Source organism: Eleutherodactylus coqui, chromosome 5 (genome assembly GCF_035609145.1).
Source record: "Eleutherodactylus coqui strain aEleCoq1 chromosome 5, aEleCoq1.hap1, whole genome shotgun sequence".
Taxonomy (NCBI): domain Eukaryota; kingdom Metazoa; phylum Chordata; class Amphibia; order Anura; family Eleutherodactylidae; genus Eleutherodactylus; species Eleutherodactylus coqui.
This window is the reverse complement of record NC_089841.1, coordinates 231,003,209-231,025,822: the sequence shown is the minus strand read 5'-3', so window position 1 is coordinate 231,025,822 and position 22,614 is coordinate 231,003,209. Positions and strand designations below refer to the sequence as shown.

At 42.7% G+C, this 22,614-nt stretch overlaps 1 protein-coding gene across 1 annotated transcript in view; it reads left to right on the top strand.

Annotated features, from left to right (window-relative positions):
- MTAP (methylthioadenosine phosphorylase) overlaps positions 1-19,959 on the top strand; it is a 32,767-nt gene extending 12,808 nt beyond the window's left edge. The window contains exons 5-8 of the mRNA XM_066604304.1: positions 14,375-14,477; positions 16,196-16,435; positions 18,250-18,372; positions 19,369-19,959. Of these exons, the coding sequence (XP_066460401.1) occupies positions 14,375-14,477; positions 16,196-16,435; positions 18,250-18,372; positions 19,369-19,407 (505 nt within the window). The 3' untranslated portion in view covers positions 19,408-19,959. The remainder of the gene's footprint in view (positions 1-14,374; positions 14,478-16,195; positions 16,436-18,249; positions 18,373-19,368) is intronic.
- The last annotated feature ends 2,655 nt before the right edge of the window (positions 19,960-22,614 follow it).

The window sequence follows — 22,614 nt, the reverse complement described above, 5'->3', positions numbered from 1 at the left end:
AAACATACGAAAAAATATGTGGGAACCCCTTTTTGGGGGACGAGAGATTATTAGATGTATACAGCGTATCTCTCTTTATAACACCCAAATAATAAAAGAGAGTGCATGAGGAATAGTCCCCAGATGACAGACAGAGGATTTCAGGTCTGAACCAAGATCCCATAGGACAGCATCTTAGATAGGGAAGGTTTACTAGACCGTAGGGGATCATGTAGAAGAAATTGCAATGAGCATATTGCCTATGGCGCTATATGAAATGCACTATGATTAGTGTAGATTAATATGCATTAGAAACAGGACTATGTATTTCTAACCAGTTCTCCTTATAATGAAATGGGAAAGTGTTGTTTACCAAACTGGGCCACAGAGCGGTCTCTTATAGTTGGCTTGTAATTTATATTCACACAGTTTTATGATAGTGCTTAACTGCGTGAGACGGTCCCAAAGTCCGCTGTACGTCACAGGCCGAGTCAGGAGCAGTCATAGAAGAGAGCAGATTATACCAGTAGGAGAACGGAGACCATTACAGCGACCGGACGGGGGTCATCAGAACCCTTCACATGGCTGAAGTGTCCAAATAATAGTTTTCTCCACTACAATCTGTTCTACAAGTTTCCCCAGGAAGTTAACTGGGAAGACTAGCTCAGAGTGAACTTGGGAATGAATTGATGAAGCTTGATACTTGGATAGATCTTCCATATCCTAATGTCAGTAATGCTGGCCCATAAAAATAAATAAATGATAAAGGAAAGCGGCGATAAAGTCTGTGGTCCTGATGGTGGGTCACAGATGTATATCACAGGTGCGTGTGTGTGTGTATAATCTGTGACCCTAAGTATCGAGCTTCTTCAATTCATTCCCAAATTCACTCTGAGCTAGTCTTCCCACTTAACTTCCTGGGGAAACTTGTAGAACAGATTGTAGTGGACAAAACTATTATTTAGACACTTCAGCCATGTGAAGGGTTCTGATGACCCCCGTCCGGTCGCTGTAATGGTCTCCGTTCTCCTACTGGTATAATCTGCTCTCTTCTATGACGGCTCCTGACTCGGCCTGTGACGTACAGCGGACTTTGGGACCGTCTCACGCAGTTAAGCACTATCATAAATCTGTGTGAATATAAATTACAAGCCAACTATAAGAGACCGCTCTGTGGCCCAGTTTGGTAAACACGACTTTCCCATTTCATTATAAGGAGAACTGGTTAGAAATACATAGTCCTGTTTCTAATGCATATTAATCTACACTAATCATAGTGCATTTCATATAGCGCCATAGGCAATATGCTCATTGCAATTTCTTTTGCATGATCCCCTACGGTCTAGTAAAACTTCACCATCTAAGATGCTGTCCTACGGATGTTGGTTCAGACCTCTAATTCAGTTACAATACTCATAGAGAAGGTCTTCCCTCCTGATATGAGGAATGATATCCCTATTCCTAGATCACCAATTTATTATGGGTGGTCCTCTATAAAGTGATCCAGCATATATAATAAGCAGCCCTGTTTACCGAGCATGCTTTTTGGTAAACTTTGCTGAACCTTTTAATAGAGTGAAATAATTAATCTCAACCTCTCAGGAGGAGTAGAACACCTTCTATGGTAGAACACCTTCTATGGTAGAACACCTTCTATGGTAGAACACCTTCTATGGTAGAACACCTTCTATGGTAGAACACCTTCTATGGTAGAACACCTTCTATGGTAGAACACCTTCTATGGTAGAACACCTTCTATGGTAGAACACCTTCTATGGTAGAACACCTTCTATGGTAGAACACCTTCTATGGTAGAACACCTTCTATGGTAGAACACCTTCTATGGTAGAACACCTTCTATGGTAGAACACCTTCTATGGTAGAACACCTTCTATGGTAGAACACCTTCTATGGTAGAACACCTTCTATTACATCAGGCTAGACTAGTGTTATATTGTTACTTGTGGTCCAGGAACCATCTATGTGGTACTCCTTTATCCCCTGATGATTTTATTATTTGGGTGTGTTAGAGATACGCTGTATACATCTAATAATCTCTCGTCCCCCAAAAGGGGTTCCCACATATTTTTTCGTATGTTTGTCAGCCCATTTTTGCATTTCAATCATTAATAACAAAGATTGATTTCATCATTACCTAGTCAAATCTGTGAAGGGCTTTGTTTTATTATTTAGATTATTTATTAGACTTATGACAAAAATTTTGTTTTTTTTTATTAACTTTTATTATTTTTTTAATAATTAGTAAAACTTTTTAAAATGTTTTTTTTTTTACACTTTTTTCTTTAGTCTCCAGAGGGGACAAGAACTTGCAGTGCTTTGATCGCTCCTGCAATATGATGTAATGCCATAACAAAGGGTTAACGGCTCCTATGAGCGGGATGGCTTATCGGAGCTGTTGTGGGCAGCTGTCGGCTGTAAGAAACATCTGGCACACGTGTTTTATGGAATGAGATCGCTCTATATACCGTCCTGTAGCATTAACGGGTTAAAAAAACACTCCAGGAAAATCTGAAAGAGCCGCTCTGGAGAAAACACATTTTTTCATCCCTGCTCTTCCTCACCTGATTGCTTGTCACAGTCTTAAGGTCTCTTTTGTGTACTGTAGACACCTCTCTACAGTACTGCCCCCTGTCTGATGCTTATCAGGCACCATCTTAATGGTGAGATTGTTTTACTTTTGGTTTCACACTTATCCCATGATACATTAGCTAAGGCTATACTATTTTTGCCTGCTGGGGAAGGTGGCAGTTTAATTATTACCTTCTATATTCATCTAAATAAGCTATAGATAATTGGACAGTCAGTAGGATGAGCTGTGATCTCCTCTTTTATAACTGTGTGACAGCTGCTGTGTGATAATCACCAGTAAGGCTACATTCAAAAACGCATCACGTCTCCTCTATGAAGTTGCAATCCTCAGGCACGTGTTTCAGGCGTGTCAGAAGATTGCAAGCGTTTCCCATTGATATCAATGGAAAACATAATCTCGCACTCGCATGCACATCTCAAGGCATGCGAGTTCCATGCAATGTCTTTAAGGTCCCATTGAAAACAATGGGCGATGCGTTCTGAGGAATGCCATTTTTACACGGGTGAAAAAATCCTGCGAGATATTTGTGTTGCGAGACGCACAAATCTCGCATGAATATGAGCGGGGAAAAAAATAACATTCTAACTTTTTGTGTTCTTTGGGAACGCATCACCCATTGATTTCGATGGGAGCTTTAATGCCTCACATGGCATTCAGTGTGAGTTTCCCAATGAAATCAATGGGAAACACTTCCGATCCTTCATCATGCGTGAGAGAAACGGAACTTCACCGAAGCAAGACATTTTTGCCTGAAAAACGGCTTACATCCTCTTTGACATCGCACGTTCACGAGCCCAATATCGGGCCGAGGAGGAAGCCTTACTATCGTAGCAGTCGCCTTCTATGCAGGTTCTGTGGTTGGTCCATATAACCGCATCACACAGAGTGAGAAACTGACTAGATATTGAACACATAACCCCAAGTAGATCAGAGCTGTCAGAATTGTGATCACATGACCATCTGAGAAGAAATAGGCCAGGATAAAAAGCAATAACTAACCAAGGTTACACTGGCCCACGTATATATATATACTGGGGGGAGCGCTACATCACGAATGAAGAAAAAAGAAAAAAATTACCGGAGTGACCGTTGAAGGAGAGAATCCTTGCGTCATGCGCTTCCCCTTTTTTCTATAGGACAGGAAGTGTCAGACTATTACGCTTGTTGTGAAAAATATAGGACTGTAGGATTTTTTAATAGATCACCAAAAATTCTTAAAAAATGATGTTTAACCCCTTAGTGACGGCCCCATTGCCTTTTTACGTCCTAGCTAAGGGCTTTAATCCTTGAGGACGTGAAAACATGCTTCCTCTGAGGATTAAAGCCTCGTGAGCTGCGGACGTGACAGCTTCATGCTGTCTGTTACCGGAGATAGCCGACAACATGGAGCTGTCATGGAGGGCCACAGTAACCCCCAGTCATGCGATAGGTCGATCGCATTAAAGTAAATAAAAAGTTTAAAAAAAGGTAATTTCGGCTCCCCTCACGGATCGGATCCATGAGGGTAGCACTGAAACTACTCCCCAACCCCTCCCCGTCCTCCACAATGTGGTCCGAAAAGGAGCTTAGGCCGCCGTCTGCACATGCGTGTCAAAGGAAAAATGGCAACGCATGCGCAGAAGACCAGATTGTCGCGGGACATTTGAAATCCCCGGGCCCGTGATTGTCGCTAGCTAATGGATAACGGCGATCATGGAAAAGTTCAAAAAAGTCAAATAGAGTTAAAGTTTCACCTCTGTTTATGGATCGGATCCATGAGGGAAGGTGAAAATACTCACCCTCGTCCTCCACGATGTACCTTACGTCGGGCGCGTGCAGATTTAAAATCCCCTGTTCCCGGCCAGTATCAGTAGCTGAGAGCAGGGAGCTGTCACCGGGAGCCGCTGTATGTAAAGTTTAAAAAAAAAAAGTTTTTCATCTCTTCACGGATCATATCTGTGAGGGAGGATGAAATTACGTACCTAAAGCCCCCAGATTTGTCAGCGGACATTACCCCAGCTTTTGCGCGCAGGCTTGTCGCCAAAATGGCGGACCCATTCACAAAAGTCACAGATTGCCTGGGTAATTTAAAATCTCCCTGCTCCTGACTACCAAACATAGCAGAGAGCTTGGAGATTTCACGGGGGAGCGCAGTACGCATTCCCTGGTCACGTGATTGCCATTATCCAATGGATAACGGTGATCACGTAAAAGTAAGAAAAAGTTAAAATTTCACCTCCCGTCATGGATCCGATCCATGAGGGGAGATGAAATTACTTACCTAAGGCCTCCAGCGATGTCCCCTGACAGGATCTTTATCCGCAGACCTTTCCCCAACTTCAGCGCATGCGCCTGTTTGCAGAGTAGCGGTCGCAAGTGCAGAAGCTGGGGAGGGCCTGGGAAATGTAAAACCTCCTGGCTAAAGGTAGCTGAGAGCCTTGAGCAGTGACCAAGGTAAAAACAGTTGGGCTTCAATGCTCCTTTCGGTTTGGGCCCCGTTGTGCAGACAGACATAAGATTAGGGTCACAACGGACATGGGACAAACAGGGGTATCCATTTTGGGGTGAAAGTCTTCATTCCTATGTGTGCTGTACAAACTAAATGGTTTTTAAAATGACACAATTGCCAAAAAATGAAAATCATAATTTTTTCCTTCTGTTTTGCTTGCATTTATTTAAAAACTGTGGGGTCAAAATACACAGTAGACCCCTAGATGAATTCGTTAAGGGGTCTAGTTTTCAAAATGGGGTTATTTGTGGGGGTGCTCCATAGTTTTGGCCACTAGAGGGCTCTACAAGTGGGCAATGGGGCTTAAATTACCTTCAAGAAAAATGTCTGTTCTGAAAGCCACCGGCAGCTCCTTTCGGTTTGCGCCCCGTTGTACATACAGACATAAGATTAGGGCCACAGTGGGTATGTTTCTGAACACGAGACAAACAGGGGAATTCTTTTGGGGGTGAAATACCTCTTTTTAATGTGCACTATGGAAAAAAACTGTATTTAAAATAACATATTTGCAAGATGACATTTTATTTTTTCTCCTCCTAATTGCATTAAATCCTGGGGAAAAAATGTGGGTCAAAATACTCACGACCCCCCCCCCCCCCCTCAGTGAATATATTAAGGGGTGTAGTTTTTAAAATGGGGTCATTTGTGGGCGGATCCATCATTTTGACACCTATGAGCCTCTGCAATCTTGGCTTGGTGTAGAAAAATAAAATGTTGATAAGTAATGTTCAATTTTTACGTCTCCTAAAAAAAAAGTTTTTCAAATGTGCATCCAGGATAAAGTAAACAGATGGAATGTATATCTTAGCAAAAATTGTACAGTATGTTCGCAGATATTTGAGATATTACAGTTGAAATGTGAAAGCAAAAAAAAATTTTTTAACCTTTTTTTCCGATTTTTGGCACTTTTAATAAATGTACACAAATTCTATCGGTCTATTTTTACCTTCTAAATGAATTACATTATGCGGCGAAAAAAGTCAGAATCATTTGGATATGCAAAACCTTTATGGAGTTATTGTGTTAGAGACACATGTCAGGTTTCCAAAATTTGGCTCCGTCACTAAGGGGTTAACAAAAAGTTGATGTATACAATAGATAGTTTCCTGGTGACACTTTACCTTTAGGAGAAAACAGAATTGAAGCTGCTAATACACATAATTCGGGTGACGATTGAGCATTGTGTCCTGCACGGCCTTTTCTTTTTCTGTATTCTCCCCCCCCCCCAAAAAAAAATTAGTAAGTGTCGTATATGACGCCGTCACATGGGCCAGTCAGGGCTGGCGTAAAGGCGGGTCAGGCTGCACTGAGCTCCTGTATGTTACCAGCTTGATGCCCGGTGTTTGCTGGATACCACACTTCTACTAGAAGCGCTGCCAAGAGCTTGTTCACATGGGCAGACGTATTTTGGCCACTCTGGTATGTATGTGTGTAAATGCGCTGCATGTTTGCACACACAAGAAATCAATGTGATTGTGAGCATATATGTGCAGCGAATATGCAGGTGTTCTGCGTGTGTTGTGCAAATTTACACAAGCCCATTTATTTCAATGGGTTCTTGCAATGCGCACTAAAATAGATCATACCGCCATGAAAAAATACACCGCACAAACAGGCTCGTGTGAACAAGCCCATATAATGAAAACAAAGGTTTGGTACCATGTTATCCAGTAGAGCAAAATGTGATTGTTCCCAGCAAGAGAAACGACGTAATCTTGTAGATATGATACCTTTTAATGGCTAACAAAAATGCATGATGTAATAGCGAGCTTGCGAACCTCTCGGGCTCTTTGTCAGGCTAAAAATGGAATAGATCTGAAGAAGCATGAATATTTATACACAAGTATGTATGTTATAAGTGTGTATGAATATTCAGCCTCTTCAGATCTATTCCATTTTAGCCTGACGAAGAGCCCAAGAGGTTCACAAGCTCGCTATAACATCATGTATTTTTGTTAGCCATTAAAAGGTATCATATCTACAAGGCCACATGGTTTCTCTTGCTGGGAACAATCACATCAATTCCATATATGTATACTTTTAGTGCAGCCTACAGCATATGGTGGATAGTAGATATCGGAGTAGGAGAAGTCCCTATGTGATGTGGGTTTACTGCATACCACTGTGGTAGCTTTATAAACAATACTAGCTGATCTACCCGGCTACGCCCAAGTTAATTTGGTACAGGTGTTTGTTTACACATTGTTCCTTCCACAATCTGCTTTGTTACAAAATTTCGAATGCACTGTTGTATTTTCAGATTGAATTCAAAAAGTGTTCACCTTCAGGATATGCCACTATCAAATTCTCGTCAGTATATACACGTAAAGGTGAGGGCGATTCTCGTCAGTATATACACGTAAAGGTGAGGGAGATTCTCCTCAGTGTATACACGTAGAGGTGAGGGAGATTCTCCTCAGTGTATACACGTAGAGGTGAGGGAGATTCTCCTCAGTGTATACACGTAGAGGTGAGGGAGATTCTCCTCAGTGTATACACGTAGAGGTGAGGGAGATTCTCCTCAGTGTATACACGTAGAGGTGAGGGAGATTTTCCTCAGTGTATACACGTAGAGGTGAGGGAGATTCTCCTCAGTGTATACACGTAGAGGTGAGGGAGATTCTCCTCAGTGTATACACGTAGAGGTGAGGGAGATTCTCCTCAGTGTATACACGTAGAGGTGAGGGAGATTCTCCTCAGTGTATACACGTAGAGGTGAGGGAGATTCTCCTCAGTGTATACACGTAGAGGTGAGGGAGATTCTCCTCAGTGTATACACGTAGAGGTGAGGGAGATTCTCCTCAGTGTATACACGTAGAGGTGAGGGAGATTCTCCTCAGTGTATACACGTAGAGGTGAGGGAGATTCTCCTCAGTGTATACACGTAGAGGTGAGGGAGATTCTCCTCAGTCTATACACGTAGAGGTGAGGGAGATTCTCCTCAGTGTATACACGTAGAGGTGAGGGAGATTCTCCTCAGTCTATACACGTAGAGGTGAGGGAGATTCTCCTCAGTCTATACATGTAGAGGTGAGGGAGATTCTCCTCAGTCTATACACGTAGAGGTGAGGGAGATTCTCCTCAGTCTATACACGTAGAGGTGAGGGAGATTCTCCTCAGTCTATACACGTAGAGGTGAGGGCGATTCTCCTCAGTCTGTAGAGGTGAGGGCGATTCTCCTCAGTCTGTAGAGGTGAGGGCGATTCTCCTCAGTCTGTAGAGGTGAGGGCGATTCTCCTCAGTCTGTAGAGGTGAGGGCGATTCTCCTCAGTCTGTAGAGGTGAGGGCGATTCTCCTCAGTCTGTAGAGGTGAGGGCGATTCTCCTCAGTCTGTAGAGGTGAGGGCGATTCTCCTCAGTCTGTAGAGGTGAGGGCGATTCTCCTCAGTCTGTAGAGGTGAGGGCGATTCTCCTCAGTCTGTAGAGGTGAGGGCGATTCTCCTCAGTCTGCAGAGGTGAGGGCGATTCTCCTCAGTCTGCAGAGGTGAGGGCGATTCTCCTCAGTCTGCAGAGGTGAGGGCGATTCTCCTCAGTCTGCAGAGGTGAGGGCGATTCACCTCAGTCTGCAGAGGTGAGGGCGATTCTCCTCAGTCTGCAGAGGTGAGGGCGATTCTCCTCAGTCTGCAGAGGTGAGGGCGATTCTCCTCAGTCTGCAGAGGTGAGGGCGATTCTCCTCAGTCTGCAGAGGTGAGGGCGATTCTCCTCAGTCTGCAGAGGTGAGGGCGATTCTCCTCAGTCTGCAGAGGTGAGGGCGATTCTCCTCAGTCTGCAGAGGTGAGGGCGATTCTCCTCAGTCTGCAGAGGTGAGGGCGATTCTCCTCAGTCTGCAGAGGTGAGGGCGATTCTCCTCAGTCTGCAGAGGTGAGGGCGATTCTCCTCAGTCTGCAGAGGTGAGGGCGATTCTCCTCAGTCTGCAGAGGTGAGGGCGATTCTCCTCAGTCTGCAGAGGTGAGGGCGATTCTCCTCAGTCTGCAGAGGTGAGGGCGATTCTCCTCAGTCTGCAGAGGTGAGGGCGATTCTCCTCAGTCTGCAGAGGTGAGGGCGATTCTCCTCAGTCTAGACATATTATTTTTCAACTTTCTAAAAGTTTAGCTCCCATCACAAAAAAACGATTTGTGTAAAATTTCAGCTCAATTGGATAACTACGAGGCGACCCTCGTCGACCATGAAATCTTGACATTTTCGTCAGGAAATTCATTTTTTTTTTCAGGTAAAAAATGTTGAGTTTCATAATTACTTGTAAGCACCAGTAAAGGACGTTTTCATTAAATTAATTAGCATTGCCATTGCAAGTTAAGCCGACGCTACACTTGATTTAACATACAATTATGTTATGTGATTTGTACAATAACATTATTGCACAAGAACTTATGAAGAAATGAAACAATATTTTTCTACTCCTGAACTTGCTTCCTCAAAAACATTTCAACATCAAGTCGGCAAAATGTGATGGTGGTGAGGACCGTGGAAACTCCTCTGTTCGGTAAATATCAGCAACAACCACAGCAGGAGTTTTTTACTTTCCTGTTTCTATGAAGTTTTTGATGCAAAATTACTGCTAGAAATGTGGTTTACATATTATTTCAACTCCCTGAAGGGTGCCACTTCTGGTCCAGACATGCCGTTTACAGAAACCTGGACGAAACTCGACAAAACTGTTAACATAACTGGTAGCCATAAAGTGCCCGATGATGTCCGCTCTACCAATCTTGGATTTCTTGAACAGCACCTTTCTACATAGAAACAGCGAAATGATTAGCGAGAACTGTTGGAGTTAGCGATGATCGATCATGGCGGCGTTCAAAAGAACAAGATATCGATTCATATACCAGGAGCTGTAAGTCGTCCTAGGTGGATGACCAAGGCAATTTATGCATTCTAGATATACCTGTTTCAAGAACCATTTCAGTTATTTCAAAGGGAAAAAGAACTCTTTAAGAAGAATGTGAATTTTTCTTGCTCGAGTATACGTTTCAGTCTGGTTTCTGTCATCAGAAGCAATTACAGCACCTTATCATGATTTCCTATTTGTGTGTCAACTGATAAATACAGGAGATTGATCCAGAAATCAGTAAGGCTGCTGCAAAAAAATTTTCCAACCATCTCTGGTACATACCGTAGTTCCCGAAACTTTGGCCCCATCCTTATTTGATGACCATGACTTGACAAACATTGGGTTTTTGTCTTCTGTGACTCCTGGTACAAAAACTTAAAAACTTTCTTCACAAGATTTTCCATCAGCACTGATTTCCTCAACAAAGGAATATCCTGCATTTTTTTTTCTCCCCCCCCCCCTTTTTTTTCTCCCCCCCCCCCCCCCCCCCCATCCCCCATGTGGGGACACCATGGAGAAAAATCAACCAAGACTATCTTCATATGAACAAGGTATCTGCTCGCTGGGTTCCCCGGCTGCTCACACCTTTCCAGAAGCAGGAACAAGTCCAATGCTCCCAGGCTCTTTTGACGATATGCCATGGAAACCAGGAGGAATTTTTCAACAGACTGATCACACAGGATGAAAGCCGAGTCCATCACTATGATCCGGAGACTAAAGTCCAGTCAATGCAATGGAAGCATCCGGATTCACCGCCTCCAAAGAAGGCATGTGCCCAACCCTCGGCAGGCAAGGTAACACTCAGTCTTTTGGGGCAGGCACTGAGTAGTGCTAATGGATTTCTTAGCAAAGTGTACCTTGGTTATTGGGGCATACTATGCTTCACTGCTACGGAAATTCCAGGAGGCCATCAATACCAAGAGACCAAGCTTGCCAAAGGTGTCTGCCTTCTGCAAGACAATGTTGCCCAGATGTAAGCACGCTGCTGTGGGTATGAAATTCTACTGCATACCCCTTATTCACCCGTCCTCGCAGCATCGGACTTCCACCTCTTTCCAACAATGAAGTGATCTTTAAAGGGCAAGCATTTTCCAGATGAGGAAACTAATTTCCGAAGCCACAACGAGGTTTTTGGAGCATCCTGATGACCTCTACAAGAGAGGTGTTTAGATTTGCTTTAAAAGAAAGTAGTGTGTGTCCCTAGTAGTGGAGAACTAATAACTGGGCCAAGTTTCGTTGCTCTCAGTCCACGGAAAGTGGGTTAGGGGAAATCTTCAATGAACGCCCCTCGTATTTCAGGAAGTTGTTGGAACTACCGTTTGGGAAGTTTGATTCAGTATGTTCTTAAACAATTGCTGGGGTTGCCTAGATGTGTCCACATCAATTTATCGAAGAAAAAGGAAAATGGAAGAGAGACTGCATTTGAACGGAATTAATCATCGTGTAATGAGTACACTATGTTGCAACTTGAAGGCGTTTGAAGGTCGCCTAGCAGTTGTCCGATTTGAGCTGAAGTTTTGCATATTCCATTTTTTTTTGGGGGGGGGGAGTAATTCTTGGAACAGGATTAGGGAGTTCAAGCAGCGAGAATTTAACTTTTGGAATATTTCCTAAAGCTGAGGGCCACCCTAATACATATAGAGATTAGTTAGATTATTTTCCGTATATACATAGAGAGGTGAGGTAGCTTCTCCTCAGTATATACACAGAGGTAAGGTAGATTCTCTTGGTGTATATACACATAGAGGCGAGGTAGATGACTGACTCGCCACTAATTCTCCGACTTCCGGGTGTCGTTCAAACATGTAATTTTGGCACGACCATTCTGTACTACCTAAATAAGAAAAGTAAAGGGGTCACAACTCTCAAATTCAATGCTAAGTGCAAAAGTATTGGCGTCCCTATGTAATGTAACTTCCCGGTGTCATACAAACATGAAATTTGGCAGGAGCATTCTTTAGATCCTGAATAGGAAAGGTAAAGGCAAGGGGTCACAACTTAATTATTCAATGCTAAGTGCAAAAGTTTTGGCACCCTTGTGTACTGTACCTAATATAATTCTCTAACTTCCCAGTGCTGTGCAAACGTGAAATTTGGCATGAGCATTCTTTAGGTCCTAAATAGGAAAAATTAAAGGGGTTACAACTATATTAAATGCTAAGTGCAAAGTAAATGCACCCCTATATAATGTAACTTCCCGGTGTCGTACAAGCGTGAAATTTGGCACGAGCATTCTTTAGGTACTAAATAGGATAAGTAAGGTCCTACATAGAAAAAGTAAAGGGGTCACAACTATATTAATAAATGCTAATTGCAAAAGTAAGTGCACCCCTATGTAATGTACCTTCCTGGTGTCGTACAAGCGTGAAATTTGGTGCAAGTATACTTTAGGGCCTGAGTGGGAGGTGTGGCACATTCTGCACAAGGACATCGGTACATGCAGCATGAGGAGAATCTGACACTCCCCTATGTGTATACTATAAAGTAACTGACTTCATAAAATTTTCCGTGCGAACAACATGTAAACAGCTGTGCCAAATTAACTTGGGCGAAGCCGGGTATATCAGCTAGTGGATAATATGTGGGGCAAGAGGTGGTTGCAGATAATTTTGCTATTCTTATTTTAAAATATTGGTGGGTATAAAAAGGATTAGAAAAGTAGGACCCTGTCACGAAAACTTTACTGTACAGTTTTTGAACAGGCAGTATTTACAAGTGAAAAACATTGAAATATTTACGTGCATGAATTTAGTGCTCGGAACTGTAAAAGCCGCAAAGAAAATCCCTCTACCACTAGATGACATATTTAAAGGGGTTTTCCTAGAACATACTATGGATGACCTATCTTAAAGTTGCACCCGAAGTTCATGGGCCCAATTCATATCGGACAGTGCTCAGACATGTGCTAGCCTCATTTGAAAATCGGACAAGAATAAGACATGTGAATTCTTTTCTTTTTTTCCTTTTTCCTTGGACTATTCATCTGAGTAAAAGAAAGCCCCTGTACATACACCCGTTCAACTTAATGGGTGCTATTTCTGTTTTTCGGTCTGATCGGACAGAGATCTCATCCGTGTGCATGTATGCTAAATATATTTGGTGCCTAATTCAGCCGCCTAAATGCATTTTAACATTTTAGTGTTTTAAATAATTTTAGCAATTAAGAATAGTAATTCCCCTCCAGACCCCCAGCGATCCTTACTTATCTTTGATTAAATATAGCTGTATGAGATTTTGCAGAACAAGTGGTAGCTCTTATAGCAACCATGTTGGGGTATATATCCTCTATTAAAAAGTTTTCATTTTAGAGGGATCAAAAAAGTCAGTGTTTTCTGGGACTTGGTTTTCCAGTGTTCACTATGTGGTATAAATAACAGGATTACTTTACTTTGTGGGTTGTGTCTTTTGATTATGACAATACCAAAATTATGTAGCAGTTCTATATAGTAGTATAGCCGTCAGCACTATTTTGGCCAGTTAGAAAAAAGGAAGCAAACAGAAGACACATGACTACTGAGCACTTTGAAATAAATAGTAAGTGAAAAACACTTTTTTTTTTTTCACCCTTATAACAGAACCAAAAAAATGAAAATGTGCTGAATAGACTAATGATGGTGTGAAAGCGATCTAAGCAGAAGGAGAATGACATCATCTTACACTGCTCTGCACTTTCAGGGCTGAAGTGACTGTACATGCAGCTCCCACTTGAATCTGCTCTGTTCACCTAGAATGCTACAATTTTGGCTTTGTTTGAAAGTCAAGAATCCTAGCTTTTAAACCAGACCAAAGCCGCAGCTCTAGTCCCGTTCTAGGCTGAGATAGATCCATTAGAATAGTGTTGTCACCCCACCCCGCTTGACTGAACAGTGCTCAAGCTAAACTTGGAGGTCCTTTTCTTCAGTTGGCAAACCTTTTAGGTGGTTGGTTACTGTCACAGACTTCTTTATTTAAATGCTATCAATCTTTACACTTTTTAATAAAAGCACAGAATTCAATTTGTATGCAGCGCCCCCTTTTCCACGGAGGCGAATGCCACTTTGTCAGACCAATCGTAATAAGGGTTCTGTAGGTGTATAAAGGACATGGTAAATGTGGTGCATAGCATGTTTGGCAGTAAATCTTCCCCGTCATGTGAAAATAGAGGTTCATGCTTGAGGTTTTTACAGACTGCATATTACATGTATAGCAATTGAATTCTTGCAGTGGTTATCTAATATCTCACAATTTGACAAAGACCTGATGTTTATCGGGTCAAAACGTTGTCTGTTTGGGCACAATAAAGCAGTTTATTTGAAGACATTCCCTGGAGTCTTGCTCTTCGTCTATTACTTGGGTGCATATTGTACCGATCCAGGATTGGTTGGGAGCGTGCACCATTGATCCAGGACATTCCTCCCTTAACTACTGAGGTGTTGTGTGTGCTGTGGCCAACCACATTATTATCTCACAATTTATGTTCACAGGACCACAAAAAGGCAGCAGACGTTTCATGATGGAACACCCAGCTGTCTCCCAGGTGTCTGTCATATTCCTATGGCTGAGCCCTTCTGTGGCAAAACTAGAGAGGTAAGCACTAAATAGAGAGGTAAGCACTAAGCGGTGATACACTGATGGCCATAATTTCCGTTCTCTACATGATGATGAATATATGTATTGTATTAATAGGTGTATATATACTACTTTTCAAAAGTTTGGAATCTCAGAGACCTTTCCTTGTTTGTACAGTTTAAGTTGAACAGAAATGCAGTCTAGACGTTAACTCTTTCCTACCTTAGGAGGTAAGCGTAATTCCTGGCTAGGAAGAGATTCCTGCAAATGGACCTAAACGTACATTCTATGAATGGCACCAGCTCAGAAGTGACTGACAGCCTGCCTCCCTTTCCAACAGTTGGGATCTTCGAGAACTTCCATCCCTGCTGTTAAAGAGGTTTCTTTTGTACAAAATTAGAAAAAACTAAAAAAAAAAAAAAAAAAGTGCGTGTGTATGATACGCACAAAACTCGCGCAAAAGTATGAATGCCATTCTTTTAAATGGAGCCATATACATGTACTATTTTTTTTTTTTTTTCGTGTTCTTCGGAACTCATTGCCCATTGATTTCACTTCCATTGAAATCAATGGGAAACCCTTCTGATCCTCTATTGGACCTGAAACTCGCAGAAGGCAATCGAAATTTCACTGAAGCTATGTGTTTTTACCTGAAAATCGCATCGCATCCGCGGGTAAAATGCACGATATCGAACCGAGTATCTCTGCCGGATATCGCTCTTGTCCATGTGGAATTGACCTGAGTATTCAGTCTTCCTGCGGTGATACTAGACATTACAGAGTGCCTATTTAAATCTAGGGGCTGTCTGTGTACTACAGGGCGTGGGAGGTCCTCCAGGGTGAGAGGCCCCCTTTGTGACTGCTCATCATTGTGATAGCATATTGTAAGTATGGAGGGTGTCCAGTCCTGGTCAGCACTTGGTTTAGTGTTGTAGCTTTCTCGGAGTAAAATCTGACGTAGATCATACATGAAATCCTCGTGTGTATGAGACCTGAAAGGTAATTCCCGTCTCGGGCTTTGATACTTATTAACACTATGGAGGTTCTGGATTTTTACAGAGTAGGGATCAGGGGTCGATCCCACTCCATACAATGCAGGTGCTGGCTGTTTCTTACAGCTGACACCTGCCCGCAACAGCTATGATCAGCACTCTCACTGATCGCAGCTTTTAACCTTTTAAATACTGCGACAACGGCATTTAAATGCCCTGGTTGGAGTTCGGGTATCCTTAACGGCCCCCTCAATGACATGGCAGCCAGGGGCCTACTGAAAGGCCACAGGGCTGCCATTACAGACTATTTAGGAAAGCAGAATCCCTAGCGTGGGTGTGAAAGCACCCTTGGTCAAGGTCCGGTAGGGAGCTGTTGCTCCCGGTAGCCCAGCTCTACTCAATGATCAGTAGCAAGTGCGCAAGCTCCGCCACCGGGGACTGCAAGCCTTTATGTCTTGAGATGATTAAAACATGAGAAAAATTGTGCCGTACCGATGAGCCACCCTGAGTTTTCACTTGTATTAGAATAGGACTTCCCATCCTTTTTGCCTCTTGATTCCTCTGAAGATAGCGTACGTAGTATTTAGAGTCTATCAAACATAATCTCATTGACTAGAAGTTCTGCGTATACAGTGTAGGCTGCACACAGTTGACGACCATCCCTAGTGTTGTAGTAAGCTTTATATGCTTCTTAGAGGTCTTCTCTGATATATTTGGAATGAAAAGCTTTCTTTTATCTTGTAGGTTTTGATGGACATTTCCAAAAAGCTTGGTATTAAATGCCACTCCAAAGGCACAATGATCACTATAGAAGGCCCGCGCTTCAGCTCCAAGGCTGAAAGTAACATGTTTCGTCTCTGGGGAGCTGACGTCATCAACATGACCACGGTCCCTGAGGTGGTTCTAGCTAAAGAAGCCGGGCTCTGTTATGCAAGTCTTGCAATGGCAACAGACTTTGACTGCTGGAAGGAACACGAGGAGGCTGTAAGTTCTGAGTAACTTCTCTTGTAGGGTTTTTTTTACTCTAAATTAACAGAACTTTTTATTTCAGCAAAGTCTATTGACTGGTGTCCAAATACATAAATCTAATCAAATACATATAAAAGATGAAGAATCTGTGGTCACCACTTCAGAACCGCGTATTGGAAATTTCCTTCAGCATTCGTTGCCTTTGTGCAGCACCAACATCAGTTCACTAAGTTCATTCTTCTGAAGATTACGTCACCGCCACCAACGCCAGGATACGGCAGTTACTAATCACTTACTAATCACTACACAGGAAACGGGGACTCCCAATACAGACATACTGTAGATGTGCTTGAATTAGATGTTAACCCCTTTCTGCCTGCCTCTTGAACATTTGAGCTAGTAGCACAGTCCGCTCGCTCTTGTGGACACTGCCACCAACCATATCAGACCATCACTCTGTCAAGGTTTTGCAAATGGTGATAAGAGTTTTCTATCTTGTTGCCATTTGTGAGCAGCCCTTTCACCAGGACATGCTGTAATACATGAAGATTGGCTCTGATAGATGTTCCTAGCACCCTGCCCTCTGAAGAACTAGTGCAGCGGCTTCTGCTGGCCCCTTCCTTTCGGTGGTACAAGTGTGTAATGTGAGCTGCACTGAGAGCAGCTCCTGCTTGTGATTGCATGTGTGGGGAGGTGAGCGGTCACTGTTCCTTTGACTGTTGAGCCTGCCGATGGGAGGGTGCCTCGCTCTTGGCTTGGAGCTTGATCCAGGGACAGCACCTAGAGTTCCCCATGTTTTACCCTTTCATCTCACCAGTGAGGATCTGGTCTTCACTGAGGAGACCCCAATACTGTTATCCTAGAAGTAGTCTCAGTTAAAAGGCAGCTGACACACTTGGTTAGGTCTCCTGTAATGCTGTACCGGAGGGTATAGACAGGAATGTAGTTGTAGAACAGAGCTGGAGACAGGGCAGGTGGAATACTTTGACAACTTAGCTGAGGCCAAGGGTCAGAGCAGGCAGCAGACAAGGAAAAGCGTAGTCAGATAACAAACCAAGCTCAGGATTCCAAAGGTTAGGAAAACTGGGTCAATTATCAGGAAATCGGACAGAAACACACTGGCAGCTTCACACAGTATGGAGACTGATTGCTCAAGTACCCGCTGATGGGCAAAGTAGTTGCAATTATCCCAGACCCTGCCAGGATCGGGGTTGCCAACTTAACAGGTTGTCCAGGAAAAAGAAAAAAAAAAAAAAGAAATCACAGATGGCCAACATTGTTCATTGGAAAGCTACAATGAATGTTTGACCACTGGGATATGATTATACTTCGGGGCTGTGGAGGTAAAGGGTAACCACTGTGGTATGATTAGTCTTGTACACAGGTGGTGGTATTGTAGTTCTCTTCTTGTACCTAGGGGGCAGTAATATAGTGTAGTCTAACCTATCTCTTATAACTGAGAGCAAGTCTGGATCCCTGAAGAGCCCTTAGGAACGTGTCCTACGCTGCAGATTTTATATCCACAGCATGTCAATTTATGCTGTGGATTATCAGCACAGATTTCGCCTATTCTGGTCCCGCGGCATCCACAGGACGGGAGTCTACATCCTGTTGCGTTAACTACCACCCTGCCAGGACATAAAGTTACATCCTGGGGAATTGAGGGGTTAATGGGGCCTAAAGAACTGACCATCTTTTGGACTTAATTGAAGGAATGTTAACTCAAACCCCATAATTACTATATATTACAAGGCTACAGATATGTTTTCCTGTTTTACAAGCCTCTCTTGTGTAACCCCCTTTATACTATTTGTGGTGTTTTTCTTAAGGTCTCCGTAGACAAGGTGCTGAAAACATTAAAGGAAAATGCCAATAAAGCGACTAGTATACTGTTGACTGCAATACCTCAGATAGCAGCCATGGACTGGACCGACACCATTCAGAACATAAAGGTATGTTTTGGTCTTGCGGTGTACACTTCCTGTACTGCGGTGTACACTTCCTGTACTGCGGTGTACACTTCCTGTACTGCGGTGTACACTTCCTGTACTGCGGTGTACACTTCCTGTACTGCGGTGTACACTTCCTGTACTGCGGTGTACACTTCCTGTACTGCGGTGTACACTTCCTGTACTGCGGTTTACTTTGTTAAACTTTTTTTTTCTTTTTATGATTATATTCAATTACAGTAATTGTTCTGCACTGTTGGTGATAGGCAGACAGCTACATTTAATCGTTCCCATTGGTCCTAGAAAGCACATGGGTGTTTATGCTCTCAGTGGTTTAAGTGATTCATTCAGTTTTGTTTTACTTAGAAACTAGCATAAAAGTAAAGGGGTTTTCTGGGTCTGAAACTACTAATGGCCTATCCTCAGGATAGTTCATGAGTGGTCGATCGGCGGCAGTCTGCTGCTCGGGACCCTCGACCATCAGCAATTATGGTTGGTGCTGGAACTTTGCAACGCCCGGGAGAAACATGTGCACTGCTATAGAAAACTAGAGTCTCAATATAGCCGTGCTGGGTGTAGTAGGCGGGACTATACCGCCCATCTCCCTACTCTGCACTGTGCGGTATAGTCCCGCCTACTACACCCGACAAGGCCATATTGAAACTCCAGTCTCCTATAGCCATGCATGTGTTTTTTCCTGAACCGAATCACTATTTTTTTGTTTTTGTTTGTTTTGAGGAGGGGTCTTTAAAAGTGCTTCTAACTGGGTCCTGTAAAATACTGTATGTAAAAATGTACGTAGATTTTTTTTATTCTAATATCTACCATTTCTATATTAGGCACAGTTGTGAGTTTTTCCAGTTTACTTTTTAAAAATTGATAACTTGAGAATTTTTAAGACTTTCTTGGAGACACTGAAACTGCAGCGTTGGGTTTGTTTTTGAGCCTCGCAGTTCTGTTAACCATATTTTGTTTCCATTTATTCCCCCCCCCCCCAAGTGCACAGTTGAACTTTCCATCATGATGCCAAGACATTGATGATTCTCCAGAGCAGGGAATCGCAGCTGAAGCCTCCAGTGACCATAAGGGAATATAAAAGCACCTGGATACATGAAGGACGACACGCAGCCGGTCTATATGTTTGTTCTGCTCAGCTGTATGTTCTCTGTGTTCCAGTATTGTGGTTCAGCCTGGATATAGATACTCGTGCAGTAGGTTACTTTGCAAATTGAGGTCATTTTCTTTCTGGGTACGGTCTTGCGTAGCAGCCGCCATACACCCAAGATGCAGCCGCAGTCAACCAAAAGCCCCATGTCAGTGCAGTGTGCGTAATAATTAACTCCATTGAAGTGAATTGGAGCTGAGCTGCAGTACCAAACACAACCACTGGACAAGGGTGGTGCTGCGTTTGAAAGAAAGCAGCCATGTTTTTCTAACCCTGGACAACTCCTTTAATTTGCAAACTGTGCCGACTTTAGTGAATGCAGGGTGCTGGCTGCTATGTGAGACTTTACCCATACTAACATGTCTGTATTATCTGAAAACTTGAAATATTGTAAAACCTAAATAAAGTCATTACTGATACTTACACTTATTGATCTGTGTCTGTCGTACCACGCTGTCCTGTTTTATAAACTTATTTTTATTAGCATTTTCAATGGATACATACATGGCAGATGTTTTAAGAAAATCTATACAGAGTTTTGCATGATATACATTTCTTTTACAGTGACATTACATTGTTTAGGTACTGTCATATGCGTATTTCTCTCTGTAATCTTCCCAATTATTTTGCCTCCAACCCATGTATGATCCTTTCTTATTTCGGTAAAACTCTTTCTCCCAAATATGGTAACCGTTATTAACAGATTGAAACACACATTGAAATTCAATGCTAATATTAACCATCAACTATCTAATCTAATCCGCGAACTAAATCCCGGCGAATATGTTCCTTTCAGATCAGTCACGATATTTTCAGTGATCCCAGACTGTTCAAATCCTTTTGACTGTAGTACCATGTTGTGTTAGCAAATTGCGTCATACATTCTTTGATTTCGCTGGGGTTAAGAAATTTTTCTATAAATTCCCTCCATTTTTTGAAGAATTTTGAGGTTTGGGATTCCAATCTCCGTTCTATCTCAATGTTTTAGCTGGTGTATCACCTCTTCTATCCCTGGGGGTTTGGCTTGTAGCCAGTTATTTAGAAGGCACCTTTTACTAATTAGAAGTATGGTATGAGTCATTGTGGTTTTTCTAGCCTGTTCTGGCAGTTGGTGGAGTACGAATGTCTGTGGTGATAGCTGTAGGAATTGGCCTCCAATGTCTTGTATTATTTGTTGGGTCCCCACCCAAAATGATTTGATTTTAGGGCAGTGCCAGATGCCGTGTAAAAAATCTGAGTTGGGTAATTCACATCTTGGGCATGCTTGTAGTCTTGCTGGACCATTTGGGTTCTGAGGTATGTTAAACCCATAAATCGCTCTGTGGATTATGTTAAAATATGTTTCCCGCCATCTTTCGTTTGATACCGCCCTTCTCACAGAGTTCCAGCGCTTGGTTATGCCCTCAGATATCTCTGGATCCTGTAGGTCACTTATCCATCTTTTAAACAAGTTCGAGCTATTCTCTTTCACCCATGCTTCCCTGAACTTAGTATATAATACTGAAATTGATTGTTTATAGGTACAGTTTTGGATTAGGATATCTATAGAGTTGAGTATTGCCTCTTTTGAAATGTCAGTTAGCCTATTCCGTAGGAAGTTTCTCATTTGTGCATATGGGAGAAAATGGGTTGTAGGTAGGTTATATTTTTCACCCAATTCCTTGAAGCTCATATATCTAGGAGTTTGGGGTGTATAAGATGTTGGACTTTTAAAATGCCCCTCTGCTGCCAAACTTTAAACATTTTGTTTTCTCGCCCTTCTTTGAATTCAGGATGGTTCCATAGGTCCATGTGTTTGGATATTTTGAATGGTAAGGCATACATCTTACGGGCTATCTTCCATGCTGCTATGGTATCTCTAGCCATGATCGAATGTTTACTCTCTTTTAGGAAGGTTGGAGAAGCTGGTATGCAGGAGGGCGTTTAGGCTCCATGGGCTGAGTAGTTCCGTCTCCAGATCGATATTGGAGAAATTATTAGATCCCCTTATCCAATCTATAGTGTCTCGTGAGGCTGGCTATGTTGTACATGCGGATATCTGGGAAATTTAAGCCACCTTCACCCTTGGGAAGCATCAGTTTTTTTAGGGCGATACGCGGTCGTTTCCTTGACCATATAAAGGATGTGAGTGCTGTGTATAAGTTTCCCAAATCCCGTCTCTGTAGTAGAAGGGGGATTGTCCGTAGTGGGTATAGCAACCTTGGGAAACTAATCATTTTAATTAGATGGCATCTGCCCAAGAAAGAAAGTGGCAGGTTACTCCATTTATTCAGTTCTTTAATTATCTTCTGTATTAGTGGGGGATAGTTTAGTGAGTAGAGGGATTCTGGTCTTTTACCTATGTGTATTCCCAAGTATTTAATGCTTTTTTGCTATATTTACTGGGTAGTTTTTGAGGGCTGTGTCTGCCAGTCCACCTCTGGGAGAGATATCTAGCAGGTCACATTTAGTAGTATTAACTTTTTAAAACCCGAATTTTTTTTTTCTTTTTTTTTCCCCCAAAGGCTCTTAATAAATCAAAAACCCGAGGTAAATCGGTGAGTGGTCGGCCCAGCGCTATCAGGATGTCGTCGGCAAATAGCATAGTCTTAACTGTCTTACCCCGAATCTTAATACCTTCAATCTCTGTAGTGCTCTCTAGGAGTCTTGCCAAGGGTTCTATTGCTAAATTGAATAGGAGCGGCGATAACGGGCAGCCCTGCCTGGTACCCTTTTGTAGAGGAAACCTGGGAGAGAGAAAATGTGGTGTGTAGATTTGTGCTTGTGGGGTGGAATACAAGTTCCACAAATAGGAGCAGGAGGGGCCTCTAAAGCCTATTTTGTCCATTACTGTTTTTAGCCATGGCCACAAGACATTATCAAAGGCCTTCTCCGCGTCTATTGCGAGAAGGGCCGGAGAAGGGTGGGATAAAGGATGTAATTTAATGTTATCTAATGTTGTCAGAATTTTCCGTATGTTCATAATGGCCGATCGTCCTTGTGTAAAACCTGCTTGCAATGGGGAAATTAATTTGGGCATAATATTGGCTAGGCGGGTGGCCATAATTTTTGCCATCAGCTTTAGGTCTGTGTTGATTAAG